This window comes from Hipposideros armiger, unplaced genomic scaffold, assembly GCF_001890085.2.
Source record: "Hipposideros armiger isolate ML-2016 unplaced genomic scaffold, ASM189008v1 scaffold_183, whole genome shotgun sequence".
Classification (NCBI taxonomy): Eukaryota; Metazoa; Chordata; class Mammalia; order Chiroptera; family Hipposideridae; genus Hipposideros; species Hipposideros armiger.
Genome location: NW_017731533.1, coordinates 2,604,960 through 2,631,392, shown reverse-complemented (window position 1 = coordinate 2,631,392; position 26,433 = coordinate 2,604,960). Strand labels below are relative to the sequence as shown.

Genomic DNA, 26,433 nt, shown 5'->3' with positions numbered 1-26,433 from the left:
AAAGCAGACAGGTTGAGTAGGTTGTGACATCTAGGGGTTTTCTGAGTTCTAGAAGAAAATTAATTGTTTTTTTTCAACTCAGAAGAGCCTCTAGGAATCTCAAAGTACATGGCTAACATAGACCTACTTCTCCCAATTAAGATTTCCTGCTATTATTTTCAAGAGTAAATTCCCTTTGGGGTGGGGTTCTACAGTCCTGATAGAACTACAGTGGCTGCCAATAATTGAGAATCTGACATATATTATTGTTAGGCCCAATTAAGTGCTGTCAGTAAGATACTAATTATAGTGAAAATAGCATTACTACACATGCAAGTTCTGTCTATGTTAACAGAGTTCCAACAATCATAGGAGAAAAGCACTTATATCTGTGGAATCCCAAACTCTTCTCCTAATTTTAACTTGAGCAAAGCATTAGCACAAAGTAAATACATTCTAAAAGCTGCTAGTGAGGAGCTGGGAGAATATTAGAAATGAAGAGCCATATGGAACTGGGCTAACTTTGCTAGCATAAGACTGTTTATGAAATATCTGTCCTTTTACTAATCATGTTTTAGAAGAAGAGGGCTATGAGTATTTAGATCTTTTCTCTGCTCCTGAAAAGTCTAGCTAATTCAAAGACTTTGATATACCTTGTCCATCATGCACTATTTGAGAGTAGGAAGCGAGGACAGGGCACAAAATATTTTAAATCTATCAAAGTGCTGTTTTATTTCACAAAACAGTACTTATTTTACCGTTACATATAAGGTACTTAGTACCCTAAGCAGGTAACCTGGATTTGTAAGTTTAAAATATACTATGTTTTAAATATCTTTATACAGTTTAAAAATATTACTGCTCCTAAATTGAAGGTTTTACTATTTTCTTTTTTCATCTGTAAGATTTTATTTCTGGGAAAAGGCATTTGGGGATCATAGATTAGGCTCTGTGTAAACAACTTAGAAGCTTTCATGGTTTTTAAATAGCATAGGAAGATGATAATGATTGATAGCATCATATTTTAGGAATAAAATTGAACACATTCAACCAATCATACATGAAGTTTTTTGTTAAAATTAAAAACTGTTGGCTTCTTGTGGAATTCTATACGCTATGTATTACAATAGAGGGATAGCTTTAGACTTGATTGCAGATGCGTGGATTGCATAACAAAGGGGAGCATATGATGAGTCCCATCCAGAGCATATGGTAATTTGTTTTCTGTCTCTCTTAGAACCCTAGTGTTGAGGAACATGTCACAACAGCACACACTGCCATGTGACAGCAGCTCCAGGAAGTTGTTGATTTGCAGCATATTCACACGTTGTGATAAAGTCACAAGGCTTACTACGCCTCAGAGAAGATTGGCTCTTAAGGAGAACTCCCGTTTCTGATGTTTATTTTACTTTTTCTTTCACTGAAACAAGAGGGAGCAGACATAAAAGGGAAAATGAAATGGACACAAGAAAGAAAGTGTGTCCTTTCTTTTATCATACACGTAGATGATAAAAAACACTAGAAATGTTTTAGAAACCACAAGTTAACAAGGGGTGAAATGGAGAGGAATTCTTATATTTTTGACAGCATCATCCCTGTCAGTGGGTGGCTGACCCACAGCTGGTGGGGGACAGGGCAGGCTCTGCAGAGCCCTACATCTGGACAGAGTGGGAGCTGGCTGCAATGCCTTTGTCTGAGTCACTATACTAAGCTACATTCCCACACTCACTTAGAGGGGGAGCAAGGATAATATTCGCTCCAATTAGCTAGAATCTTCTTTTCATAAAAGGAGTAGGTCCTGGTCAAAGTGGGAATGGGAAGGCTGGGACCAAAAGGCCAATCGTGTTGGCTATGACAAGTATCATCAGCTGAATACCATTTCCGCATTGCATACAGAACTGACTGCCTGTGGGTTATTACTTATTTTAATCTCAAACCAGCTTCCAGGCCACCTAGCATACTCCTGGCATCCTTTCTTAGTTGGCCTTTTGTACTCAGGAAATGCAAATAAATTTAACAATCAGCCTAAGTAAAACATAATCACTAGTGAATATTTGTTTAGTTAAAAAATATAGCATGTATTCTGGTGAGCGTTGGAATATTTTTATATTGAAATTTCCTTCCGTTTTCACTAGATCATCAAGTCAACTGCATTTAAAAAGGTTTGAATGAATAAAACTACACTTAAGCATTACTTACAATAGCCAAAGTATAATCAACTCCAGTGTGTGTTGATGTATGAATGGAGAAACAAAATGTGGTATATGCACACAATGGAATATTATTCAGCCTTAAAAAGGAAATTCTGACACATGCTACAACATGGATGAACCTTGAAGACATTATGCTAAGTGAAATAAGCCAGTCACAAAAGGACAAATATTGTATGTTTCCGCTTATATGTGGCACTTAGATTAATGAAATCCATAGAGACAGAAAGTAGAATGATGGTTGTCAGGGGGTGGGAGAGAGGCGAAGTGGGAGTTATTGCTTAATGGGTACAGACTTTCAGTTTTGCAAGATGAGAAAGTCCTGGAGATTGGTTGCACAACGATATATTGGGTTTTCGGAAAAGTCATGATGCATGTTTGCGACAGATGTGCATTTTTGCCATATTTTACTGTTTTACTTCCATAAAGGGAAGAACGTACGACAAGCTTGTGAAAAGTTGCATAAAGTTTACAGTGACAATCCTTTACAAGAACGTCAGTGCCAATGATGGTTCTCGAAATTCCGTGCTGGTGATTTTGATCTCAACGACGCTCCTCGGTCAGGGCGGCCCACAGAGGTTGGTGACAACAAAATAAAGGCATTGATCAAGTCAAACCCACGTTACACAACACGAGAAATTGCAGAAACATTGAACACCCATCATTCAAGCATTCATGACCATCTGAAGAAGCTGGGATACGTAAGCAAGCTCGATATTTGGGTTCCGCATGAACTCAAAGAAGTTCATTTGAAGGCGCATATAAACATCTGCAATATGCTCATTAAGCGTTAGGCAAACAATCCTTCTTTGAAGCGACTGATAACTGGTGAAGAGAGGTGGATTGTTTACAACAATGTGGTGCACAAATGGTCTTGGTCTGGAAGTGATGATTCACCTCAAACGACATTGAAAGCAAACATTCATCAGAGGAAGGTTATGCTCTCAGTGTGGTGGGATTTTAAAGGTGTCGTGTTTTTCAAGCTCCTACCAAGGAACCAAACAATCAATTCAAATGTGTACTGTTGGCAATTGGACAGTTTGAACAAATTCATCATCCAGAAACGTCCAGAGCTTGTTAATTGTAAAGGAGTTGTGTTCCATCGCGACAATGCGAGACCACACACAAGTTTGATCAACCGTCAAAAATTATTGGAGCTTGGATAGGATGTATTGCCACACCCACCATACTCGCCTGACCTTGTGCCATCAGACTTCCACTTGTTTCACTCTCTTCAAAAGTTCCTGCATGGTATAACATTCAATTCAGATGAGGCTGTAAATCAGCACCTTGTTCAGTTTTTCGCAAATAAAGACAGGTCCTTCTATGAACGAGGAATTATGAAGCTCACTGAAAGATGGCAAAAGGTTATCGAACAAAACGGGCAATATGTCATTGATAGATCTTTGTTCTTTATATAAATAAATGACCTTGGAAAGACATAGACAAAATACGTCATGACTTTTCCAACAACCCAATAAATATGCTTAATATTGTTGAACTGTACACCTAAAAAAATTCAGATGGTAAATTTTGTTATGTGTATGTCACCACAATTAAAAATTAAAAAAAATACACTTAAAGGAGGGATGGGTGACAGAAGGGAAAGGGGAAGGGCTAACTGATAGAGGAGAATTTGCAGAGGCATTTTGAGTTCCTACTGGGTTGCTGCTATCAGTCCCTTGCTGCCCACCCTCACAGTGGCCCAGTCTCCTGTCTGTGTTGAGCTATCTGCCATCCTTAGGAGAGAGAAAGGTTTGTCTCAGACATCACTTTCTGTACTCCAGGTCTGTGTGTCCTAGAATCAGGGATCTTACTAACACCATCACACACTTCCACTGGTTTCACTGTTGAGAAGGGATAAGTGGCTTCCTCAGGAAACTGCTGGAGGTCCTTGATTTACATCAAAGACATGAGGAAGGGCTTCCTCCCTGCGCGCCCCCCCCCCCAGCGACCTCACCTTAGCCTTGCGCTTGCTGTCGTCCATGATCATTTTCCAGTCTGAACCATTGTTGCTGTACCCGATCTTGAATTTCCTCATGGACACCTTGTTGTCCCGGTGCTTCCCTCCCTGAATGATGATGCCCCTCACAATCTTCTCCTCCCCCAGGTCCACTTGGAGCCACTCATTTGTGTATGGATGAGGTGCGTATGGCAGTACCCAGCCAGAGCGACTGGTCACAAGGCGAATATTTTCAGGTATCCAGTTTCTGTCCCCTTGGTTTGATGCTGTAATCTGGGAGTCAGAAATAAGTCCAGACACCATACCCAGCATTCCAGAGCAGGGATAATCTGGAGGGTAGAATGAAATAGATAATGTAAAATGATTTTCTAGAAGCCTCCATGCCTAGAAAGAGAATATAAAACCTACTGAATAAAAACATTGTCTGAACCCATGCATAGAAATGTTTACATTTCTGGATCATTCGATATTAAACAAGAGCCTTCCCTCTTTCAAACTTTTCTCCCACTCTCAGAACTCCCCTCCCTACACTACATTCCAATAAATAAAATCTTCAATAAGAACATGCATTTCCCCCTTTTTGAGTGTTTCATCATTGATCTTTTTATATCTTCTACAGCAGTCCAAGTAGCTTCTGAGTATAAGGAGAGCATCCAGCATTGATTAATTGATTGGTGACTTAAAAACAAACTGTTCAACACTTCAATTATTCTCCTTTCAAAATTGTACATTTCAATCAAAGACATGCACAGGAATAATAATCTATTTTTCTTTGAAATAACTCAATTTTGCATAACATAATCAAAAGTTAGCCTAAAAATATAACCATCTTACTAGGCATGTATCTAATACAATTAAATTATGTCCATGTTATCAGATGAACCTTAAGAATTAATTACTGAGATACTTTCCCCATGTATTGATATACAGTTCAGATCATATCATTTCTTTATAAAAACATTCAGCGCCTGCTTGCTTAGGAATTATGTATGTACTTTCAACCAAGCATGCCAGGCCTTCCATAGCATGTCCTTGCAAGGTCTCCCCTTGAAAGGCTGAACATTCAAGTGTATTATTCCATTGAATTCTCTCACACAGAGACAGTAACAAACCCACTCAGAGTCAGAGCTCGTGGGTGAAAGAAACAAAACTCAAACCCAGGGCTGCGTGACATCAAAGCCTAAACCACTGAGGAACTTGGGGACCTACTCAAGACCATCACATGGCAGAGGGCTTATAAGATGAGGGTTCAAAAATACCCATTGTGTATGGTAAGGAGTGGGCTGGGGCCTCTAACCAAAACATTTTCAGTGGAATGGAAAATCAGAAGCCAGAATGCCATGGGTAGAGGAGTGAAAGGTGGACAAAGGAGACATTTTGTTTCCAATCAAGGCTGCAGAGGAAGGAGAGAACAGTAACGGGGGTGAGGACAATGACTGGTCATGGGAGGCCTCTCAGCACTTCTGAGATGAATAGACAGGAACGTTTCTGAATTGTGTCAGGAAGAGACAACAGAAAAGGAGAGGTCACAATTGTATGGGAGCAACATGTACATGTGTTGGACTGAAATGAAGAACTTCCTCACCTGGCTGGGAGTTGGGTGGGTGAGTGGGGGCTTTCTCTCATTCTGTTCCCTTCGCTAGAAATTCCTCATCATCTTGTCCTTCCTACTATCTGAACCACTTAAAATATCGACCCATTTTCAAATGCTACATCATTTATTCAATTTTCCTAGCTGGATTTCTCCAACTAGATGTGGCTTTCCTTTTCTGGAGATCTTCACGGAACTTCATCTGCATTTCTCATATATTGATGGCTATATCCAGTTCCTTGTATTACTGCTATTTGCCTCCCCACATTTTAAGTTCTCTGAGAGCATGAATCAAGTCATATTTAACATTTTTTCCATGACTCCTTGTGCCCTGCTTTACAAATAGTATTTGCTCAACAAATATTTGTTGAATGAATCAACTTATTAACACTTTAAAAGGCAGTTGCCCATTTCCAAGCACCTCTTCCTGTATTTCAGCCATAGTTTTTGCTCCAGGCTGGGATCTGGAAACCAAGAATCAATTCAATGGGGATTAAAGAAAGATTTACAAAAACTATTTTACTGGGGGACTATGAAATTATAGTGTTAAAAATAGAAATCACATTTTTGGTCACTGTGGTCACACCTGTTGATTCAAAACCAGCTTTTGTAAAGAAAACGTTTAGCTGGTAATGAAGACCAGATGTTACCATTTGGAGAAAAACATAATTAACTTGAATATTCTAAGGAGAACAGAACCTTTACCAGATTAATGTCCTTCTCTAATGCAGAGCTGACTAGGGCGAAGTTTACAATCCACAAAACTAGCAGTGCCCAACCCCCATTCAGCCAACAGGTCCATGGAGCACACAGATTGTCATTCCTTCTGTATGTCCACCTCATCCAAAAAGAATGACAAAGAGGAACCTTGATTTGCCCTTGACCGAAAACTAATTCTTTCAGCAACAATTAAGAGAAAACATACACAGAGGGTGCCAAAAAAAAATGTAAACACATTTTAAGAAAGGAAAAGAAAGCTGTACTAAATTTATGCTGATGGTAACTACTTTGAGCCCCTCTTGTAATTGCAGACGTCAAATATGACTTGTATTCATCTTTTGTTATCACAAAAGTTATTGCAATGTTAATACAGTTTTTTCCTTTCTTAAAATGTGTATACATTTTTTTTTGGCACTTTCTGTATTAACAATCCAAGGTTTGAATGGGATGCGAGGATCTAACTCTGTTCTTCCACAGTAGGCTGGCTCAGATGTGCTATAGGCTGACTACATGTCAAATCCTTTAGAAATAGTGTTGCCAGATTTAGCAACAAACAAACAAACAATAAAACAAGAAACAGGATGCTAAACTAAATTAGAATTTCAGACAACCAAGAAACAATTTTTTTAGTACAAGTATGTCCTAAATATTTCATGGGATCCAAAATGATCTGTCATTTATCTGCATAAGATTTAAGTGGCAACCCTGTATTGTATTTTTCCTAGTAACCCTGTGTGCAAAGCTTAAAGCCAATCCTAGATAGGAAGGAGAGGTGAGTTCTGTGATGGGGAATTGAGGTGGTTATTTTCACTGATGCTATTTTACAATAAAATCTCTGTACTTAGCTTTAATGGGAAAATTGATATACTGATAAATCAAATATCAGTTAACCAATTTTCAAAGAATGAGATGGTAATAATTGCATTTGATGGGAGAACCTGAATGAGTGTGATTTTCTCTTCCCTTGATGACTCAGAACGTATCTTGGGATGTTGTGGTACCTGAGGTCATCACTGAGAACTTTTGATTAACATAGAAACACACGAATGTGTGCTGAAGTACCAGTTAATACACTTCTGGTTAACAAATATAAGTTCACAGACTTTGGAGTGTGTTCTCATGCATTAAGTAGTAACCCTACAAGATTAATTAATTTCACCAATTTCCATCTTTGCCAAAATCATGAAGTCAGCTTTGTCAAAATAATGAAATTGTTCCTTTGTCAATTTCCCATAAAGTACAATGGTTTGCTACAATCTTGTTTCTATCTCAATGTGGTGACCCAATGTTGTATGCTCTGGATTTTTTCCAGTTTTACTAATTTCAAAAAATACTTTCTGAGTACAAAACTTAGGTTAAAATTTGGGGCTCTGGAGGCTTTGGAAGTCAAGTGATGTATTCATGTGGTAACTTTTAATTCGATCGTTTTTTAAAAAGCCGGATTGAGTTAGGACCTGCCTACTCAAGAGGAGAGGATCAAATTTTGAGATCCAGCACATAACTCAGAAGGCATGGATAAAACTGTAATTTATTCATTCATTCAAAAATAAGTGCATTGAGCACATGTTATGTTCTAGGTTTACAGGGCACAACAGAAAATCAGGTATACATTGTCATCGCTCTCATGGATTTTCCAGTCCAGCAGGGACACTTGTTCTTCTTTCATTAGTCTCCACTATGAGGGAACCACGGCCTCTAAAAGAAAATTATCTGCTTCTGATACCAAGAGGAAAACACTGATATTGTCTCACTAGAGTTTCTGCTTGCTGGGACTTATTCTGGGTTCAATTTATTGAGCATCACGTACTATTTAATTTACAGGATACCATTTAGCGAGCTCTTATGCTAAGCCAGGTATGTTACAAATATTCTTTCATTGAATCCTCATTATAGCTGAACTAAGGCTAATCTTACTGACCAGGAAACGGAGATCAGAGGGACTAAATATCTTGCCTATGGTCACGCATTTACTAAGTGGACAGTCCAGAGCCAACCGTGGATATGTCTGTGTACCTTCTGTACACGTGACCATTATTATAACATGTAGGCCTCTTCAAAAACCCGCCTCAATCAATTATTTGGAGATTGTAGCTGTCTTACTAGAGGGAAAGTATCTAAAATAAATTAGGGACCATGATGAACACACTAGCCCTATGAGCCTAAAAATAATATCTTATTTGAAAAAAAAAAAGGGGGCTTCTTAAAATAGCCTAAAATATAATTCATGTAAAAATATCAGAATATGCTATTTTAGTCATGTATGTTTAAATAACTAGATCATTTAACTATTTTAAAAAATCCGATAAATTATCCGCCTTCTTTATGCATGAAGACTCATACTCTTAGAATGAACTCTCAGGGAAATTCTTGTGAAAATGAAAATAGTGCATTTCAGGTTTAAATAAGTGTTTTTATTTAACTAAAAGGAGAGACATTTTCTATTTATCTGAAAGGAGAGCCTGGAATTCAGAGTTCAGACTAACATGTTTGGAGTCTTTATGAAGTTTATCTCATTTTTTTGGTACAGTGACATGAGATTACATTGGAGCAATAGACCAGAAATTTCTACCCTGACTTCAAATGGTCTTATTGCTACACATTTTAGAATTTGCAATGCTCTGAAAATGACCTAGAACTTTCTCTCATGTAATTGTTGATCAAATATAAAGCCAAGGTCATACATATCTCACTTTTCAGTGTCCTTTCCTCCTCCAAACCCCTCCCACCCAGTTCCTGCCTCCAAGGCCATGAACTTTCTAAGTCTTAGATCCTAAAACAATAAACACATCTGTCTCTATGATGGAAATAAATAAAATTTTGGTAAGAAATCAGATGTCAATTTTTTACTTTCTAAATGGACTCTACTGTAAACAGTGCAGTTTTCTTTTTTTCTTTCTTGTTAGTTCACTCTTCTCCAAATTGCTTATAACTTCATGGAAAATTGCCCAGGTGATTTTTTTTTTCTTTCAACTCAGTATTTACTGTCTCTAAAAATAATTATACTAAAGAGGATAAAAATAAAAACAATACAATTGGCATTCGTAGAAGGGAAATTAAATGCCCTAAATATGTATGTATACAAACATAATATTAAAAGATAGTTCACAGGCTTTTAAAAGTTGTTCACTTTTAATTACTTTTTGGTGAATCATGTACTAATTCTGAGTTTGGAGTTTTAAATTTACTCTAAAGGTTACATGGTACTGCTTTTTTTTTTTAATGAAAACATTGTAGTGTATTCACTTATATGTGGAATCTAAAGAACAGAATAAACGAGCAAACAAAACAGAAATAGACTCATAGATACAGAGAAAAAAAACTGATGGCTGATAGATGGGAGAAGGGTTGGAGGATGGGGGAAGGTGAAGAGATTAGAAAGTACAAATCGGTAGTTCCAATATAGTCACAGGGATGTGAAGTGCAGTATGGGAAATATAATCAATAATATTGTAAAGATTATGTAGGGTATCAGGTGGGTATTGGACTTATTGGAGGGAATCATTTCATAGATTATATAAATGCCTAATCACTGTGCTGTACACCTGAAACTAATATAAAATAATATTGATTGTCAACTATAATTATACACACACACACACACACACACCAGGGGTGCCCCAAAAAATACAAGTGGACACTTTGGTCAATGTTGCTCAAGCAATAGTTCGCCGTAATCACAAATGTCTGGATGCTGATGGTAACCACTCTGAGCACCTCTTGTAATTGCAGAAGTCAAACGTGACTTGTTATTGGTATATATTGAGTATTACAATTTTAATACAGTTTTTCCCTTTCTTAAGATGTGTATACATTTTTTGGCATCCTCTCTCTCTCTCTCTCTCTCTCTCTCTCTATTGGTAGATAGATATATAGTTATATAGTTATATAGATATATATAGTCATGGGATGTAAAGTACAGCATAGGAATATAGTCAGTGGTATTGTAATAGCTGTGTACGATGTCAGAGGGATAGCAGACTTGGGAAGGTTATCACTTTGTGAGGGGTGTAAATGTCTAACCACTATGCTTTTTTGTACACCTGAGACTAATGGAAAAAAAAAAAGATCAAGAACATAGCTTTGAAGAAAAAAAAAGAAAACATTGCGGTGTATTTATTTAAATGAAAAGGAATTCTAAAGTGACTGCTATTTACTTCAAAGTTCAGGGTGTGGTACAGGAGGATGAATGGACAAGTGACAGCAGTCCTGATGGCCATAAAAATACAGTGAGAATAACAGTCAGGACCATTCTTGTGCTTCTAGCTCTGTCCTGGCCTGGCTGACTTAGTCTCTCAGTGTTGCACATTCTGCATCTCTCAAATGAGATGATGAATTTGTTACTTATAGAGAGTTTAACAGAAACTTTAATGTCCCATTAATGTCATAAGAAACAAACTCAAATAACTAGAAACATTGCCGAATTAATTCTAATATTAGTATATTCATTCAATAAAGGTAGATAGATATTGAGACAACCCCTAAGAGAAAGTTGTCAGGGTAGTTAGTGAGTAAAAGGAGAAATTCTCCCAAGTTAAACTCCTTAATGGTAGTTCATGAGGTCACTTCTAAACTTCATAATTAAAAAGGTAAAGCAAGTGGAGAACATGCCACACACTGGTTACTTATTGAAAATCTACTAAGAACATGTTAGTGTGCCCAGCACCGAAGAGACAGGGATAGAAAGCATGGTGTTTGCCTACAGAGAGCTTATTTGGTCTTGTGGCGAGACACCACTTCACAAATACCCACCACACGCCAGCCTGTGCTAGCTGCATTCTATCTATGAGCTAATCCATTCTCACAACAGCCCCGTGTGGTGTACATTATTATAACTGTTTTCCAGGTGAGATAATTGAGGCTTTGAAAAGTAGTAAATTGACCAAAGAAATAAGCTAGTGAGTACTACCAGAAGAATTAAAACTCAGGTTTGTCTAAATCCAAAGCATATGTTCTTAATTACTAAATGAAAAAGACCGCATTTATACAAAATGATTCTCCCTATCTTTAAAAGTTTACATAAATCCAAACTAGGCAATCTTCAAGCTGGAGCTTACCTGTTATCTTGCAGCCGTACACTTCAAACCTCATAGATACGCCAGTTTCCCACGTCATAGGTTTGATTCGGACAAATCGAGTAATCAGTGGTTTGGGGAAAACTCCAAACACAACATCTGTGGGGTTGGTGTTTCCCTGAAAGATCTGTGTGGGAAGAGGAAGGGGCCTTTAGTTACAAATTTTTGGGGTTGGAAACTAATCCAAAAATATGTTTCCACAAATGTCTGTAAAAATTATTTACAATTTCAGCATTGTCTCTCCAGGTTGAGGTGGTGTTAATAACTTGCCATGATGTTTTTCCAAATGAGGGCAATCAGATGGAGTCCTGTCTAATACAGAGCTCTGTCCTAATCAGCTATTCAATTTTCTGAGAGGAGAGAGCCTCCAAATGCACTGTTACCATGATAGCATTTGCTAAAGAATACATGTTATTATCTAAAAAAGTGGGAAATTATTAACTTTATCTAAGGACCTGCAGAATGTTATAGACATTTCATGGGAAGTCCCACTAGTTTACTTTCCCAGGGACCCCCCAGAAGGTGTGCTTTTTGAGTTCATTGCCGAGTCTGGCTCTTTGAAAATTCTAGGTTATGTGCCCAGCTATCACACTAGGTCAAGTACCTTTCTCCCTTTCAACTCCATTTCTTTTTTTTTTAATTAAAAAAAATTTTTTTAGGCTGAACCATCCTGCCACCTGTTGGCAGCTCAGCGGCAGCTCAGCTCGGGCCAGACTCGAACCGCTGTTGCTCAGAGCTCAAACCTTTGAGCGAGCTCTTAACCAACTGAGCCCCTCGGCTGGCCCTCAACTCCATTTCTCGATGAAAGATCTTTTCCCTGACATGAATTAATGACTGTAATCTTTTTTGGTTATTGGTAAAATTATGTTTTAGTGGTCAAAATTAAAACTGAGTTATAAATGATATGTAACTGGAAATCAGCTTTTGTCGGGCTTCTGCTTCTAGTTTTAAAAATGAGTCATTTTTTTTTCCTAAGAAAGATGAGTCATGTCACTGCAAGTGTAATCAATGCCAGTCACGAACCAATTTTCCACAAGTATTTGTTGGGGCCACTCTACCTGGACCTGGTGTCATCACTGTGTTCTCTAGCAAGATCGCCGAGGAGTGGAGACGGCCGTCGTGGAACACTCTGGCACTAGACCTGCCTTAGGTGAAACTGAAAGCCTTCACTCTCCTGGATTTTACTTCAACCCTGGACTGGGGACAGCCCGTGTAAAAGTAACGAGCCTCAGTGACAGGCCTTGCGTGATGAGCACTCTGCCTCGTTCTCTCAGGTTGTGTAACTAGAGATTACCCGGCCCCTCAGAGGCATGCAGATTCCTCCCCACCTTTCCAGGTAAGTCCACAGAGGAGGACTGCAGCTTCCCAAGCCTTGCTCTTCCCCTGGGAGAAATGGCTTGTAAAAGTCAGGATGCTGTTTTTACTTCATTTGGCTTAAGTGGCCTGCACAGTAGAAGGGGTTCAAATGCTTTACAAAGCTGGCCGTTAGCTTGATCCCTCTCTAGAGGCGATTTAATATCCTAATTTATCCTAGTCTGTGATGGCCTTCAGATTTCTGTCCTACTTGAGCATCTCTCTCTGGGAAACGGTCCGGGCGGGGGCATTTTTGTATGACAAAGAATAATGGGCAGCTGCCAGAAGGAGTTGGGTCCAAAACCATGGTGCTTAAGGGGTCAACAAATCCACTTCAGGGAGAGCCCAGCAGTCTGCTAAGAGTGCTGCACGTGCCAACGTTTGGCTTACACTGAGGCAATTTTATGTTTGCTGAAAACCACGGAAGGACATGCATTCCATTCAAAATAAAGAGGACAGCTGAAGTTGTGATTGGTCCAAGACTCTCTTGCTGAGGTACAGCCAACTCTCCCTGAGGAAAGTGGGAAAGAAGGTAGAGGGCAGTGGCTGAAAGGCCCCACAGTACAGAGAAAGGTAGGGTGGCCAACAATAACTAGACTCCAGGTGGATGTTTGGATTTCATTTAGGTTCAATGAAAGTGCTCAGGCAGATGCCAGGCCTTTATCTTTGCTGAATCTTTATTCTTTTTGCCTCCTCCTCTGAAAGTCCTTCTGTGTGCCTGGGTGTTTTTGATAGTGGAGCTAGAGTGAGCTGTATTGTTAGGCACCCCAATACCTGTGTGTGCCTTCTGACACCCCCTTCTGGGCCATGCGAGCAACCGATGGACGATGGCTGCAGAGAACATCTTGGAGAAGTAGCAGTCATTTTTTAAAGAAATGGCCTGAAGGTCTGGGATCAGTTCTCCCCACTCGAGGTTCTTTTGTTTGTTGGTGTGTCTTTGGCATCAGTGGGTTTTTTTGTTTTGTTTTGTTTTGGTTTGGTTTGTCTGGTTAAAATTAAAGCATATCTTTAAAAAAACTACTCCAAAACAAGAATAAGCCGTGAAATTCAGGGTTAAATTGACTTGCTTAATCTCCATGAATGTTGACTATGATGGTTTTTCTGCCCCAAGTGGAGGATTGGTTCCATGTCTTCTCAGACTAGATAGACCAAGGGTTGGTTGGCAAACTGTGGCTCACGAGCTACATGTGGTTCTTTGGGTGCGTACATGTGGCTCTGAAATAAAACTGAAAATGAAAATAAAACTATCATAGTTTCATTTATAAAATTTCTAAAGGATATTATTCACATCATGGTGATTTCATTTGTTTTATGGCTCTCGAATAATTTTTAAATTGTTATGAGGGACAGGATTGGCTCTTCCATCTCAAAAGTTTGCCGACCCTTGGGCTAGACAGTGGCCTTGAACTTGCCTGTCCACAGAACTTCCCTCCCACAGAGCAGCTGCACACCTATATCTGCTTCAATATTGCCTTCCTAAACAAAAGTGGGGGCTTCACAGCTAATCAAAGGGAATTAAAGGTTTTCTCATTTCACGCCCAGGAGGCTTTTCTCAGTTCCAGACTCAGGAGAAAAGTCAAGGCTATGAATGCTTGAAAGAGAGACAAGGACATGTTAACTGATCTCTTCCCAAACCCAGGATTTCAAGTTACCTGGATCTTTGCTGCTATCCTTATTAATTCCCTATGTTTTATTCGGCCTTCAGGGCCCTCTGTGGCTCACAAACTAATTTACAAGTGTGTTTAATTTTGGGGAAACAGCGAGTATGAAATCTTTTGATTACTAAATCAGAGCAAGCATAGCTTCAAATAAACAGGCAGGCTGAGAAAAAAACACCTCAGTTCCAAATGATTTAGGGCGGAGCGCCCAGGGGCAGGGCATGGTTGCGTGGCCTCCTTGGTTGAAAGCAGGGAGGAGGTGGCATGTAATTCCTGTGATCTGACGGAAGACTACCTTAGTTCTATTCATTCTCACAGAAGCAGCCAAACACACTTGTAAATTAGTTTGTGAGCCACAGAGGGTAGATGAAAAGGACTTTTCTAAAACCAGCCTGTTACGGAGAGGGAGAAAGAATTAATTTATGAAAGAGAATGAAGAAACACAGCGAAAAACAAAACAAAACAACCCTTAAGATTCTAAGAGGACAGTGTTTATCCTATGCATAGTCTGTATCCCCATGGGAGATATAAAGTGATTCTCGAGTCTGACACTTAATTTGGCTGGTATTGACTTTTCTTGGACACATCCGTGTAATTTGCTTTTGGCTTCTGGATCTGGGAACATGAGACCCTTTGGTTAGAGTTAAACCTCTAATTGCACTTTTCATTTTAAATCAATTTTAAAAGTAAACCAGGGCAGACAGAAAGCTCCCAAACACACAAGTAAAACTTATCATCCATTTCAAAGACCGAACTGGTTGAGGGGGCGGCAGCCAAACTTACAACAGGCTTATTTCCTTCTTTTATGGTGACCCAGTCTTCCCCATTGGAGCTAATTTCTATTCTGTAAGTCTTGACGTAGTATTTCTTCTTGGTTTCTTTGGAAATGGCTCCCTGTGTCCCGACAGCAGTGACAAAGCGCAGAAGGCCCAAGTCCACCTGCAAGACAATACATGGTCAGTTGCCCATCCCTGGACTGCCGTCACCTGGAGCATCTTTGCCTGTGGACTCCACAGTGCCGTTTCCATCCACCTGGGATCAGGAGACCCTAATTCCATCTGGCTTCAGTACCCCTTAACTCCCCATTCCATTCCTTCTTAACAAAAGGCACAGGTATGATAAGATAGCGATTGTCCTAGGGTGGCAAGTGCCAGGAAGAGACTTTTCTCATTGCTGCAATGAAGATTGTTTGAGCCCTAGTACAAAAAAAGAAAACTGGGTTCAATATCATGTTGCTGTATTTTCTAAGAGATTAAAAATGCTTTCCAAACAGCACATAAATATATGTCACTTGACGAACAGAAAATCAAGACAAGCAAGATAAACTCAGATCTTGGATACTGGAGAGACCTGGACTGGAACTCAAGTCTGACATGGTGCCATTTCCTATCATTCTTTAGCATCCGACCTCCTTCCAAGCAGAATGCAGGCTGAAACAATACTGACTTTGAAAGCACTGTGAGTGTTGTGGTTTGGGTAATAGGTCTTGGATTTGTAATCTGGAATGGAGTGGAGAAGAGGAACACAAAGTAAGAATTTTTGTTTCATCTAAATTTGTCCCTTTTCCATAACTTCCCATGGCCTCTTTCCTTACAGATCAGCTTGAGAGACAGGTGGATTCTAAGGCATCATCTGGGAAGGACCAATGAATGCCTCTGTGTGACACCCACTAGGGCTTGCAAGCTTTCATTGATGTTTCCAGTGGAGAAGTTCCTTACACAGCAGGCCTTGCCTCATCTCACTAACCCATCTCAGACCGCTGAGGTTAGGCAACTTGGAGGTCATCACAGGACTGACGACCAGTGGGTGACCAAAGCCTGAAAGGTCCATGATTGATCCCAAGGGTCTGCAATGGCTTGGGTTTCTCTTAAGGGCCACTGTGACATGGGTGGGAGGGACAAAGATCTAAGCTCAAGTTTCTAGTACTGGCTCTGCCACTAGCTGACTATTGGGCCTTGGACAAGTCGCTTCATCTTTAGGCTTTTGATTCTTTATTTGTAAAATGGAGAAGTTTGACTAAATCACTTGGAAGACTTCTTTTCAGCGCTGACTTCCTATGATACCCTGTTTTCAGTAAAGTAAAATAGTTTTTTTTTCTTTAACTATTTTTATTTCCCTCATTCATAACCAAGAATAATCTTACAACAAAAATTGTTATTAGTTTCTATATATTAGAAATATTTTCAGTTTTCTTTTATTGATACATTTGATTACGCATATTCCTATAAAATCATTTCCCTCTATTTATTATACCCTCAACCTATTATATGTCTGTATAATACAGAAACTTTAAAGAAATGAAACACAATTATATGGTAAATGTTTTTTAAAGGACACAGAAAGTAATTGCACAATACAACTAATAAATATTCACAAGATATTTCAAAAGTACATTCATTATTAAGAGGCAAAAGAATGCCACTTTCCCTGAAAACAGCAACAAAAGCCAAAAAAACAAACACAACTTCTGAATCCTGCTTTACAGCTACTACATGACAACCCAATTTTCAGAAAACAATATTTCAATTAACCCTCCAGTGCCCATCGGCCGTGAGCACCAAAAGAATTTCTATTTTATGACTAGCCTGCCTCGTGAAGAATGACTCTTGTTTTTCATGAATTGCTTTTTCCTGAAGGCCCTTGGAATAGTAAATCAACACGGTCGCCAATTCCTTCAAAACTGAACCAACAGTTACATCCAGGAAAATCAGCAATATCCCTGGCACACAGAAGCCAATTTAAACACAATTCAATAACAGATTTCATCTAGAAAGGAAGGGGGTACCATTCAAAGTAAAAGAGTCTTTATTTCATTTACTTGATTTTAAAGACGTAAAGTCTATTCTCTGAATGCTTTCATCAGATTTGAGAAAAAGGAGCAAGACTTTCATAGATATTAATATTTTAGGATAATAATGGTGTGTGTTTTAAATTTTAATTTAACAAATAAATACATACTTCCTATTTTTATCTAGTGCCTGAAATTTGCATTTTTTTTCAAAAGTGAACCATAGTACTTTGCATGCATTTGTACACAACTTTCAAAAAAACGAGGCAATCCCCATTTGCCAGATTTAGCAAGTAAAAATACAGGATGTTTGGTTAAATTTGAATTTCAGATAAACAACAAATATTTTTAGTATAAGTATGTCTCATTCAATATCTGAGACATAATAACAACTGGGTCATTGCTTACTAGAAATCCAAATTTAACTGGGTGTTTGGTATGTGATTTGACACCCCTAAATCTAACTCAATTCCAGACAAATAATCAGGTGATTTATAAGTTGCTGCAATAACTCTCTGCTTTCCTAATGCTGCAATCTGAGAGTTAATGGGTACTCTGAACATGGCTGTGCTGAACAATTTCAACTGTTCTTAAATGCTCTCAGAGCACTTAGAGTTTTACTCACTGTCCATTGAGTCATGCCCAATGTCATATTCACTTTCAAGCTGAAGAGCCCTTATAATCTTGATGTCCAAGGAAGCACGAAGCAGAGCTATTTAAATAAACTCTTCCTGTCAAACTTACAAATGGCTCTTCAGTTTGGAAATGATTAAATTCCCAAGAGTGCATATTCAGCTTCGGCTGATTTGCAATAACTCTAGAACTTCATTCCCTAGGTGTCCTTTTCTGCTTTTCAAATTTTGTATTTAGGATAAAATTTAGTTACCAGGTAGGAAGGAAGTCAACTGGTGGTCAACTGGAAGAATCTTAGGCACTATAAACAGCTGACTTTAAAGAAAGGAACAATAGGCTGGAATTAACAAGAAACCCAACATAAGAAGCATCCAAGGTCCCAGAGAGAAAGGCCCCAAAAGCATATGCATGAATCACTTATAAAGAAGAACATGTATTTATTTTCTTTTCTCAGCGGCAATGAAATGCATTAGCAACCTCCCCTTGTAATTGCATAAAGTTCCCTGCTGTGCTTTAAAACTCTGCAGATTCTCTTATTTACCACACTGGGATACTTGACATTTCATTTCATTTTTCTTCCTAGCATTACTGCCACTGGGTTTCGTAAAGATGAATGACAATCTCACAAAATGACTAGAGCTGGGGACCACTGCAATTAAAATTGGAAGGTACCCGAAACTCTAACAAGACACAACCCCCACCCCCCCACTCACTCCCCCGAACGACCCCAGCACTGTAGGAATTCTCAGTGAAGGCCGGGGAAGTTCTTTATTTTTATTTTTAGATTTTATTGGGGAATTGGGGGAGGGGAACAGTGTTGGGTAATTGGGGAAGGGGAACAGCCAAGTTGTTGTCCTTTAATCTTAGTTGTAGAGGGCGCAGCTAGCTCAGCTCCAAGTCCAGTCACCATCGAGTGCAGCTCACGGCCGCTCAACTCAAGGTGTCTTGTTCAATCTCAGTTGCGGAGCAGGGGGGCGGGGGGGGAGTGCAGCCCACCATCCCATGCAGGAGTCGAACCGGCAACCTTGTTGTTAGGAGCACGTGCTCTCACCAGCTGAGACATCCTGCTGCCTGTTGGCAGCTCAGCTTGGCCGCAGCTCACTGGCCCATGTGGGAATCGAACCGGCGACCCCGTTGCTCAGAGCTCGCGCTCTTAACCAACTGAGCCACTTGGCCGGCCTGGAAGTTCATTAAAGTACTTTCCCCCTCTGTACCTATGGGGAATGCCCTAACGGAGACCCTCTTGTGCCTGATTGTGGGGAGATACCGATCCTTCATCCTCAGAAGCACCACCACTCACACCTGTCATAGACATAGATGGTGTCTATGACAGGAGACTCAGAAGGACTTCATGCCTGGGTATATACCTTCCTTATGGGTGAATCTGTCTCTGCTAATCATGACACTGTCCTCCATCTACCTTTTTTAGTCTCACCTGCTGCATCTATTCCCCTATAACCATATCTTCCAGACCCATTAAAATATTTGTTATTCCTAACAAAAGAGAGGTCTTTTCTGCCTGCATGCCTCAACATATAAAGTTCTCCTTGCTTTACCATTTCCTCTTTTTTGATTATGATCTTTCCAGTCTGGTAAGCACAGTAAGTCACTTCTTACCCCAGAATATTAAGTGCATAGCTCATAGCTCCATCACGGAATCCATCAGGTTGTGTTTTTGCTCTACCTTCATTCAAACTTTTATGATTTCTTTTAGGGAATATCTGCTTTTCTATATAGACAAATAATAGATGCCTATTAAAAATTCATAAGATGCAGAAAAGATTAGAGAAGAAAATAAAATCTACATAAGACCAACATTAGGAAATAATCACTGATAGTAGCCTTCCAGAGCTTTTTTCTTCTTATGCAAAATATATGTGAATATCAGGTGTATGTTTTATTGTTATAAAAATGAGGTGGTATTACCTCTGTGCTTGATAGCTCACTTTTTGTTTAGTTTTATGGATATATTTCCAAGTCAAAATGTTTTTCTATGTCATCGTTTTCAGTGACTTCATGGTATTCCATGATATGGTTGTGGCATAATCTATTTAATTATGCTGCTACCTGTGAACACTGTTACTCAACCTGATTGACATTCATTCAGTGGACACTTAATAACTGCTTATCTGCTAAGTTCTGCATTAAGTGGTGAGGCTATAAAGAGCAGCAAGTGTTGGGAAGCACAAACACATGATTACAGAACTCAGCAATGTGCATAAAGAGCGATGAAGCACTGAGGAAGGAATAAACACGACCAGAGAATCGGAGGAAGGGAAACTGGAGACATTTCACAGCCGACTTTGGTATCTAAGATACACATTGAAGATACACAGTAAGAGCTTGCAAGTAGGCACAAAGGGAAAGAATGCTCCAGGGAGAAAGAAGAGTGGGAAGCGCAGAGGCAAGCAGAAGGAAATGAATGAATGAAATGGCAGACACTAACTATCCTACCATGTTTCCCTCACCTCCTATAGACGTTTATCAAGAAATATATTGATCTCTAAAGAGTATTGTGCTGTGGTCATTTTAAAGCAGAAATAATTAGTTGTCATGGAAAACATTCAAAATTATCCATTGACCATCCTCTTGGTTGTTTAGCTTTTTGAATTTTGATGAGCTCTCACCAACCTCACATTCTAACAGACAATATCGGTGACTAAGACAGGCAGCTGGAAAGACAAAGATACAACCCAGAGCAGTTCTATATAATACCACCCCTCTGTGTTTTGAGGGTTCATTGTCCTAACAATACTTCCTTTCTTTCCATAAAAATTCAGACACACAATAACCATAATTAAATAACCTGCTTTCCCTAAATCCAATCAGCTATACTCCAGTCACTATTTTCTTATTTTGAAAGAACATCATTATTTCACAGCTGCTTTATTTTTAATTAGAAGATGGCTATGATTTCACATCTGAGTTTGATGTACTTCTGTTTAACATTAAGGGTGATGGTGAGGGGAATGTGATGGTGGGAGGGGGTACGTACAGAGCTAAACATCAAATGCATTCAGTAAAATTGTTGAATGTTTCACTCTGTGTGTGTGACAAACATAAGCATCTGGTACTTATCCGATGGTACGTAGATTGTTTTATGAAGCTTATCAAACTCCTTTAGAGTTTTAGTGGCCATTCTTTGAGTTAGCTTATGTAGTACCTTCAGCAGAAGTGACCCAATATGACATAATATTTCAAATATAAAATTCTAATACTGCTTGTAGAATGTCCACCCACAACTTACTTTCACACAAAGATAAGACAATATTAGACAACAGACACAGAACAGGAAGTCCCAACTTTTATTTTGGGGAGGAGAGGCACACTAGGAGAAGACAACAGCTGTCCTCATCCACTTCTGGGGGGCAGGGGATGGTGTCCCAGCAGCTCCTTGGGGTGAGGGTCCCCCATGATGTGGGTTCTAACCACGTTTATGACTCACCCTTTGTTATAAGTTGTCTACAGGTATAATCTACGTACACTTTATGTCCATGGCATTGTCTTAGTAATGACAGGAAACACATTCCCCAGATAAAGAGAAGCCAGGAGAGGCACACGTTTTACTGGGAACCACTTGCGGACAAAGCCCTCATTTCAGCATTGTGTAGTAAATCACGTAGCAAACCTTTGCAAACTGCTGGTTAAACCCTAGCATGCAGCCTCTGAGCCATGAAATGAATATCGTTGCTTCCTATAATAATACATAACCAGCTATTGGTAATGTCATAATATGGAAAGCCTCATTTCTAAAATGAAAATCTGTCTTGCTCAATAAAATACTGCCCAATGAGCTAGATTGGCAAGGGAGCGTTTACCAGCTTTTAACATTCCCAAGGCAGGTCAATGCAAAAGCCTGAAAAAATAAAGGACAAAGAACTGAAGTCTGATTAAAAACAGGAAAAATATTTTTTGGTCGGTGGGGAGTGTGTCAGATTTTTTTTTAGAGCATCTCTGATGACTCAAAGAGCTGTTTAACTCATTGCTAGACTTTACAAGCTAAAGAAAATATTTTTGAGCAATTGTCTCATTTCCTTAGATAACACACATGTTTTCTGGTAGAGCCTAAGCATTTGGACACTGATGCTGTTCTAGGATCTGTGAGCTTAATTCACAGCACCTGATATTTGTGTGCCTCAACTTAGACCTTGAACCTTCTATAGCTACAATTAAAATATAAACGCTTTATATTCAGGGACATTATTTTCTATCTCTTTATGTATTTTTTCACTATTACTTTATAATGTAGAAAAATACTGGTGGCTAAAATTACTATGATTAATAGAAAATTCACAGGACGATGCCTCTGAGTAAGGCATTTTATTAAGGGCTAAATTTACATACACCATCTCTTTCAATCCTCACAACAGTCATACAAGGGAGGTTTTATGGGCAAAGCAACTGAGGAAGAAAGTGATGTGCGGACCTCACCCAGAGTCACATAACTTACCAGTGATTGAGCCAGGATGCACCCCAGATCACATCTGTGGCCCATGCATGAGCCACTACACCCATGCTGGTCCCCAATTCATATTGTAAAAACCATAATCATAGAAAAATAATTTAGAATTTCTCAGTAAGCAGTGATTAAATCTGATAGTTATTCTTTTTGGAAATTAAATATTTTTGCATAGTTATAGAGAATATGAAACCATTTATGATTACTTTGACTCTTAGTTTAAAATTTACACTGGCTACTGGAATGCAAAGCTTTGTAAATGATTCAGTCAGGCCGTTAAAAAGCAAGATGGTGGTGATGGATTACTTTTAGCAAAAGATGGTTAAGGAAACATTTATACTGCTGGTAAAGAATTAAAATATTCAATACAAGAAAAACACAATGCAGGAAGAACCTCACCAATTTCCTTTTCTAGCGTTACATGCCCAAATTAATCTCCTTTCCATAGTTAAAGGAAAGCATTTTCTTGGGTGGAAACAAACTACTGGTTGCAACAAAACCTATGCCGATAGTAAAACAATCCCAAGTGAATGAACAGATGAATTTTCCTATCAGAAGACATGAGCCAACTAGCTGGAATAACGTTAGATAAGGCTGAAACAGATGCAGTGGAAAGGCTGGCTCCCCCGACTGCCACTGTGTGCACAGCAAAAGAACAACAAGGAAAGGGGCAGAAAAATGAAGTTCCCAAATGAGAGCTGACCTTTATCTTTTTGGCTGATGGAAGGAGATAATGTGCGTGTGGGCTTCACTTTGTCTGGATGTATGGCACACTATCTCACGCTCATGTTAATTTTTTATGCATAAATCAGAAGCCACTAATTCAAAAAGAAATATTTAATTCTGATATGTTCTTTGAACTGGAGTTCCATCTGGTTCTGTTTGAATAGTAAAATCTGCTGTAGTTGTTAAAATTGGCGAGCAGCACTGGCAAAAAGAAACAAAAGGAACTCCGTGTAGCAGGTTAATACTATGGTATTTCAACTAGAGACACTTCCCGAATCCAGCTACTCAAATCACTCCAATATGAAACCCATAAAGATTGAATATGAAGGAGAGGAATGCTGCTCTAGGATGGAGACACCATCGCTGGTCTTTTTTCCATGGTGGAGTGGACACAGCATTAGGCTGTGGAAGACCTTTGGTTTGAAAGCAGTACATGGGACTATGACACCCATCTGAAAATGCTCAGCTTAATTTATGAAACATATTTAAGACAACTATGAGCAGAGGTCTTCCCATATTCTATGCTAAACCTGAGGATGTTTTTTCCTTCCATCTTTTCTTGAATAGATATAATTGTGTTAAAAAAATAGACAAATATGCCATTTTATTTCCTCTCTAATGAGAAACCTGTAAAATCAGGACATCAGGACACACTGTATTCTGATGACAAAGAAGGAGAAAATGAAAGAGTGTTGGGGTTCCTATAGACTCTGAGATATAAGTAAAGGCAATTTGAGACTGCTATAGAGTTAAAGAGAAAGGCTGACTAAATTCCTATGCTTTCGAAAAGATTGTTTTACATGTTTAAGACATATGCCAACCTGTGAACTCATTTCTTCTTTAAAATGAAATCTTTTGCTTCGGTACCATGTTAATGTGCAGATGAGTGCCTCAGAAACCTTTAATAGCTTGGTCAGGAATATGACATTTACATGGCCCGCTTTTCCAACTGGAATACTCAGGAACTATTGCTGGGCAGTAAAAGACTCAGGGACTTAATACTTTTAATTAACATTTTTTGAATTCTTATTTGTAAGTTGCATTAAATTTAAAGCCTTTGATCTGGAAAGAGAACAAGTACTCAGAACAGACCAAATGTAATCCCTGGAAATTTCGTTAAGAATTCAATTTAAAAACTCTGTAGTAAATATTGCATAATTGGAACTTCTGCAGAGAGAAAAATAAGTATGCCACAGTTAAAAAAGAAAAGGTAAGGGCTGGCCAAATGGCGCGATGGTTAAGAACTGGCTTGACATCAGAGGGCCCCGGTTCGGATCCCACATATGAGGGCCAGTGACACTGCCCCTCCACAGCTAAGATGCTGAACAACAGCTCAACCTGGAGCTGGGCTGCCAGGAGTCGTGGGCGACGGCGTAGGCTGCAGCCCCTGTGGCAGTGGGTTGCCATGGGCTACCGTATGTAGCCAGTAGCTAGCGTGAGCAGTCAGCAGCTGCGGTGAGCAGTCAGCAGCCGCCGTGAGCGGCCGTCCAGAAGCCGGCGACTGATCTGCCTCGCCCGGGAAGAGCGCAATGATGGTGCCAACTTGGGCCAGTGAAGCAACGTCCTCCACAACTAGACTGAAGAACAAAATGACAGCAACTTGTCTGTTCCCCTTCCCACAATTCCCCAGCACTGTTCCCATCCCCCCATTTCTCCAATAAAAATCTTAAAAAAAAAAGGTAACTGGCCTCAAATATATGTAAACATGATGTAGGTCTCCTAGTCAAACACCTCATGGAAGAGTCATAGCATGTGTTCTTGCTACCTGGGTTTACTCAGCAAAGATTTAGTGACACGCATTTCCTGCGTGGGGGACACAGGCTCGCATAACTCTTGGTTCCACCCATTATTTGTTTATGTGCAATAGTCATGAGAACCAGGCAAGTGTTCTCCTAGAAGAAGACCTACAGGGTAGGAATTGCAGAGAGAAGGCAGGCATGGGCAAGGTGAGTGGTCAAGTGGTAGCGTCCCAGGTGACCACAGGGATGTGACTCTAGATGTCTTGTAAGAGCAAGCACATCGTGTGTACAGACCTCTGGCTTCTGATTTTTTGTCTCTGCCAAAACAAAGAGGGTCCAGTAATGGAAGAATGGATATAGGATAGTCTGGATTACAACCACTTTAAAACATAATAGCAGAATCTACTATCTCTGCACATAATTTTGGTAGGACTATATTATGTAGATAAAGCATTAATTAGTGTTATTGTTATTATTAAAAACATTTGGGGGCAAACAGTGAACGAATAAACAGAGTCAGGGTGTGTGCTCACACAGATGTGTCTTAAAACCCAAACGGTGCTTCACACATTGTAGGTGCTTAAACCGAGAGGATGAAATTAAACTGAAGGATGCCAAGTATCCAGATAAAAACATTTAATCCATTAAAGTCAACAGACAATTACTGTATGCCAGACTCTGGAAGTGAGCAGGCCTACGTGGAAATAATGATAATATAAGACTGAAAGTAGGAAGTGGCACCATGCCCATAGATGAGGCATTTTGGGATTCAGAAGAAGGAACAGCAGGGGAAAGAAAAGGCTTTATATGGAAAAGAGGTCATTAGAATCATTCAAACTGGACCACGTAGGATAAGATAAGACTTCTCTGGGGAAGGGGCCAGGGTTGATGATCTAAAGACAGAAGCAACAGGGGGGAAAAAAAATCCCACCCAACCGCCTGCATTTCAAAATATCTGATATGATAAATATTTTCCTCCTTGGTAGAATGCCTTTAGAGAGCAAGGATTGGTGTCCTCCCCACCTGCACCCCCAACACACACCATCCTTTGTGTGGGCCTTCATGTGGCCACAAATCCAGGCCAAGGAGTGCTTGGTTAGTGACAGGGAGACAATGAGATCTTACTGGCAATTAAGCTTTAAGCCCACGACTACACACTGCACTGCTGAGGTAATTCTGCCAAAATGTATGCTTTCACTGCCTCTGGCATCCAAGCTTTCCTGGGAATGAGACCCAAACCTCAGTCTGCATGAGTCAGGGACTTCTCTCTTGAGCCTAATGGCACACTCTGCAGTCCTACTCTAAGTTTATATCTATGTGTAAAATAAAACATTTCAGCAAAGTGGTGTAAAAACCGGGTGATGTTTTCATCAGGTATCCACACCACTGTGGAAATCATACCATTTGCTCCTCAAACATTTAATGAGAGGGCAATGAGTTCAGAACATGAGCTTATAATGGTGGGTGTTTTTGTTCCTAATATCCGTTGCACTGTGGAGGGAAGTTGGTGACTGGCAATTATTCATTTATAACACAAAAAAG

At 39.5% G+C, this 26,433-nt stretch overlaps 1 protein-coding gene across 4 annotated transcripts in view; it reads right to left on the bottom strand.

Annotated features, from left to right (window-relative positions):
* NRP1 (neuropilin 1) overlaps positions 1–26,433 on the bottom strand; it is a 144,818-nt gene that overhangs the window by 26,647 nt on the left and 91,738 nt on the right. For all 4 annotated transcript variants that reach the window (XM_019652611.1, XM_019652612.1, XM_019652613.1 and 1 more), the window contains exons 7-9: positions 15,330–15,485; positions 11,518–11,662; positions 4,150–4,481 (exon numbers count right to left, since the gene is read on the bottom strand). In XM_019652611.1, the coding sequence (XP_019508156.1) occupies positions 4,150–4,481; positions 11,518–11,662; positions 15,330–15,485 (633 nt within the window). The remainder of the gene's footprint in view (positions 1–4,149; positions 4,482–11,517; positions 11,663–15,329; positions 15,486–26,433) is intronic.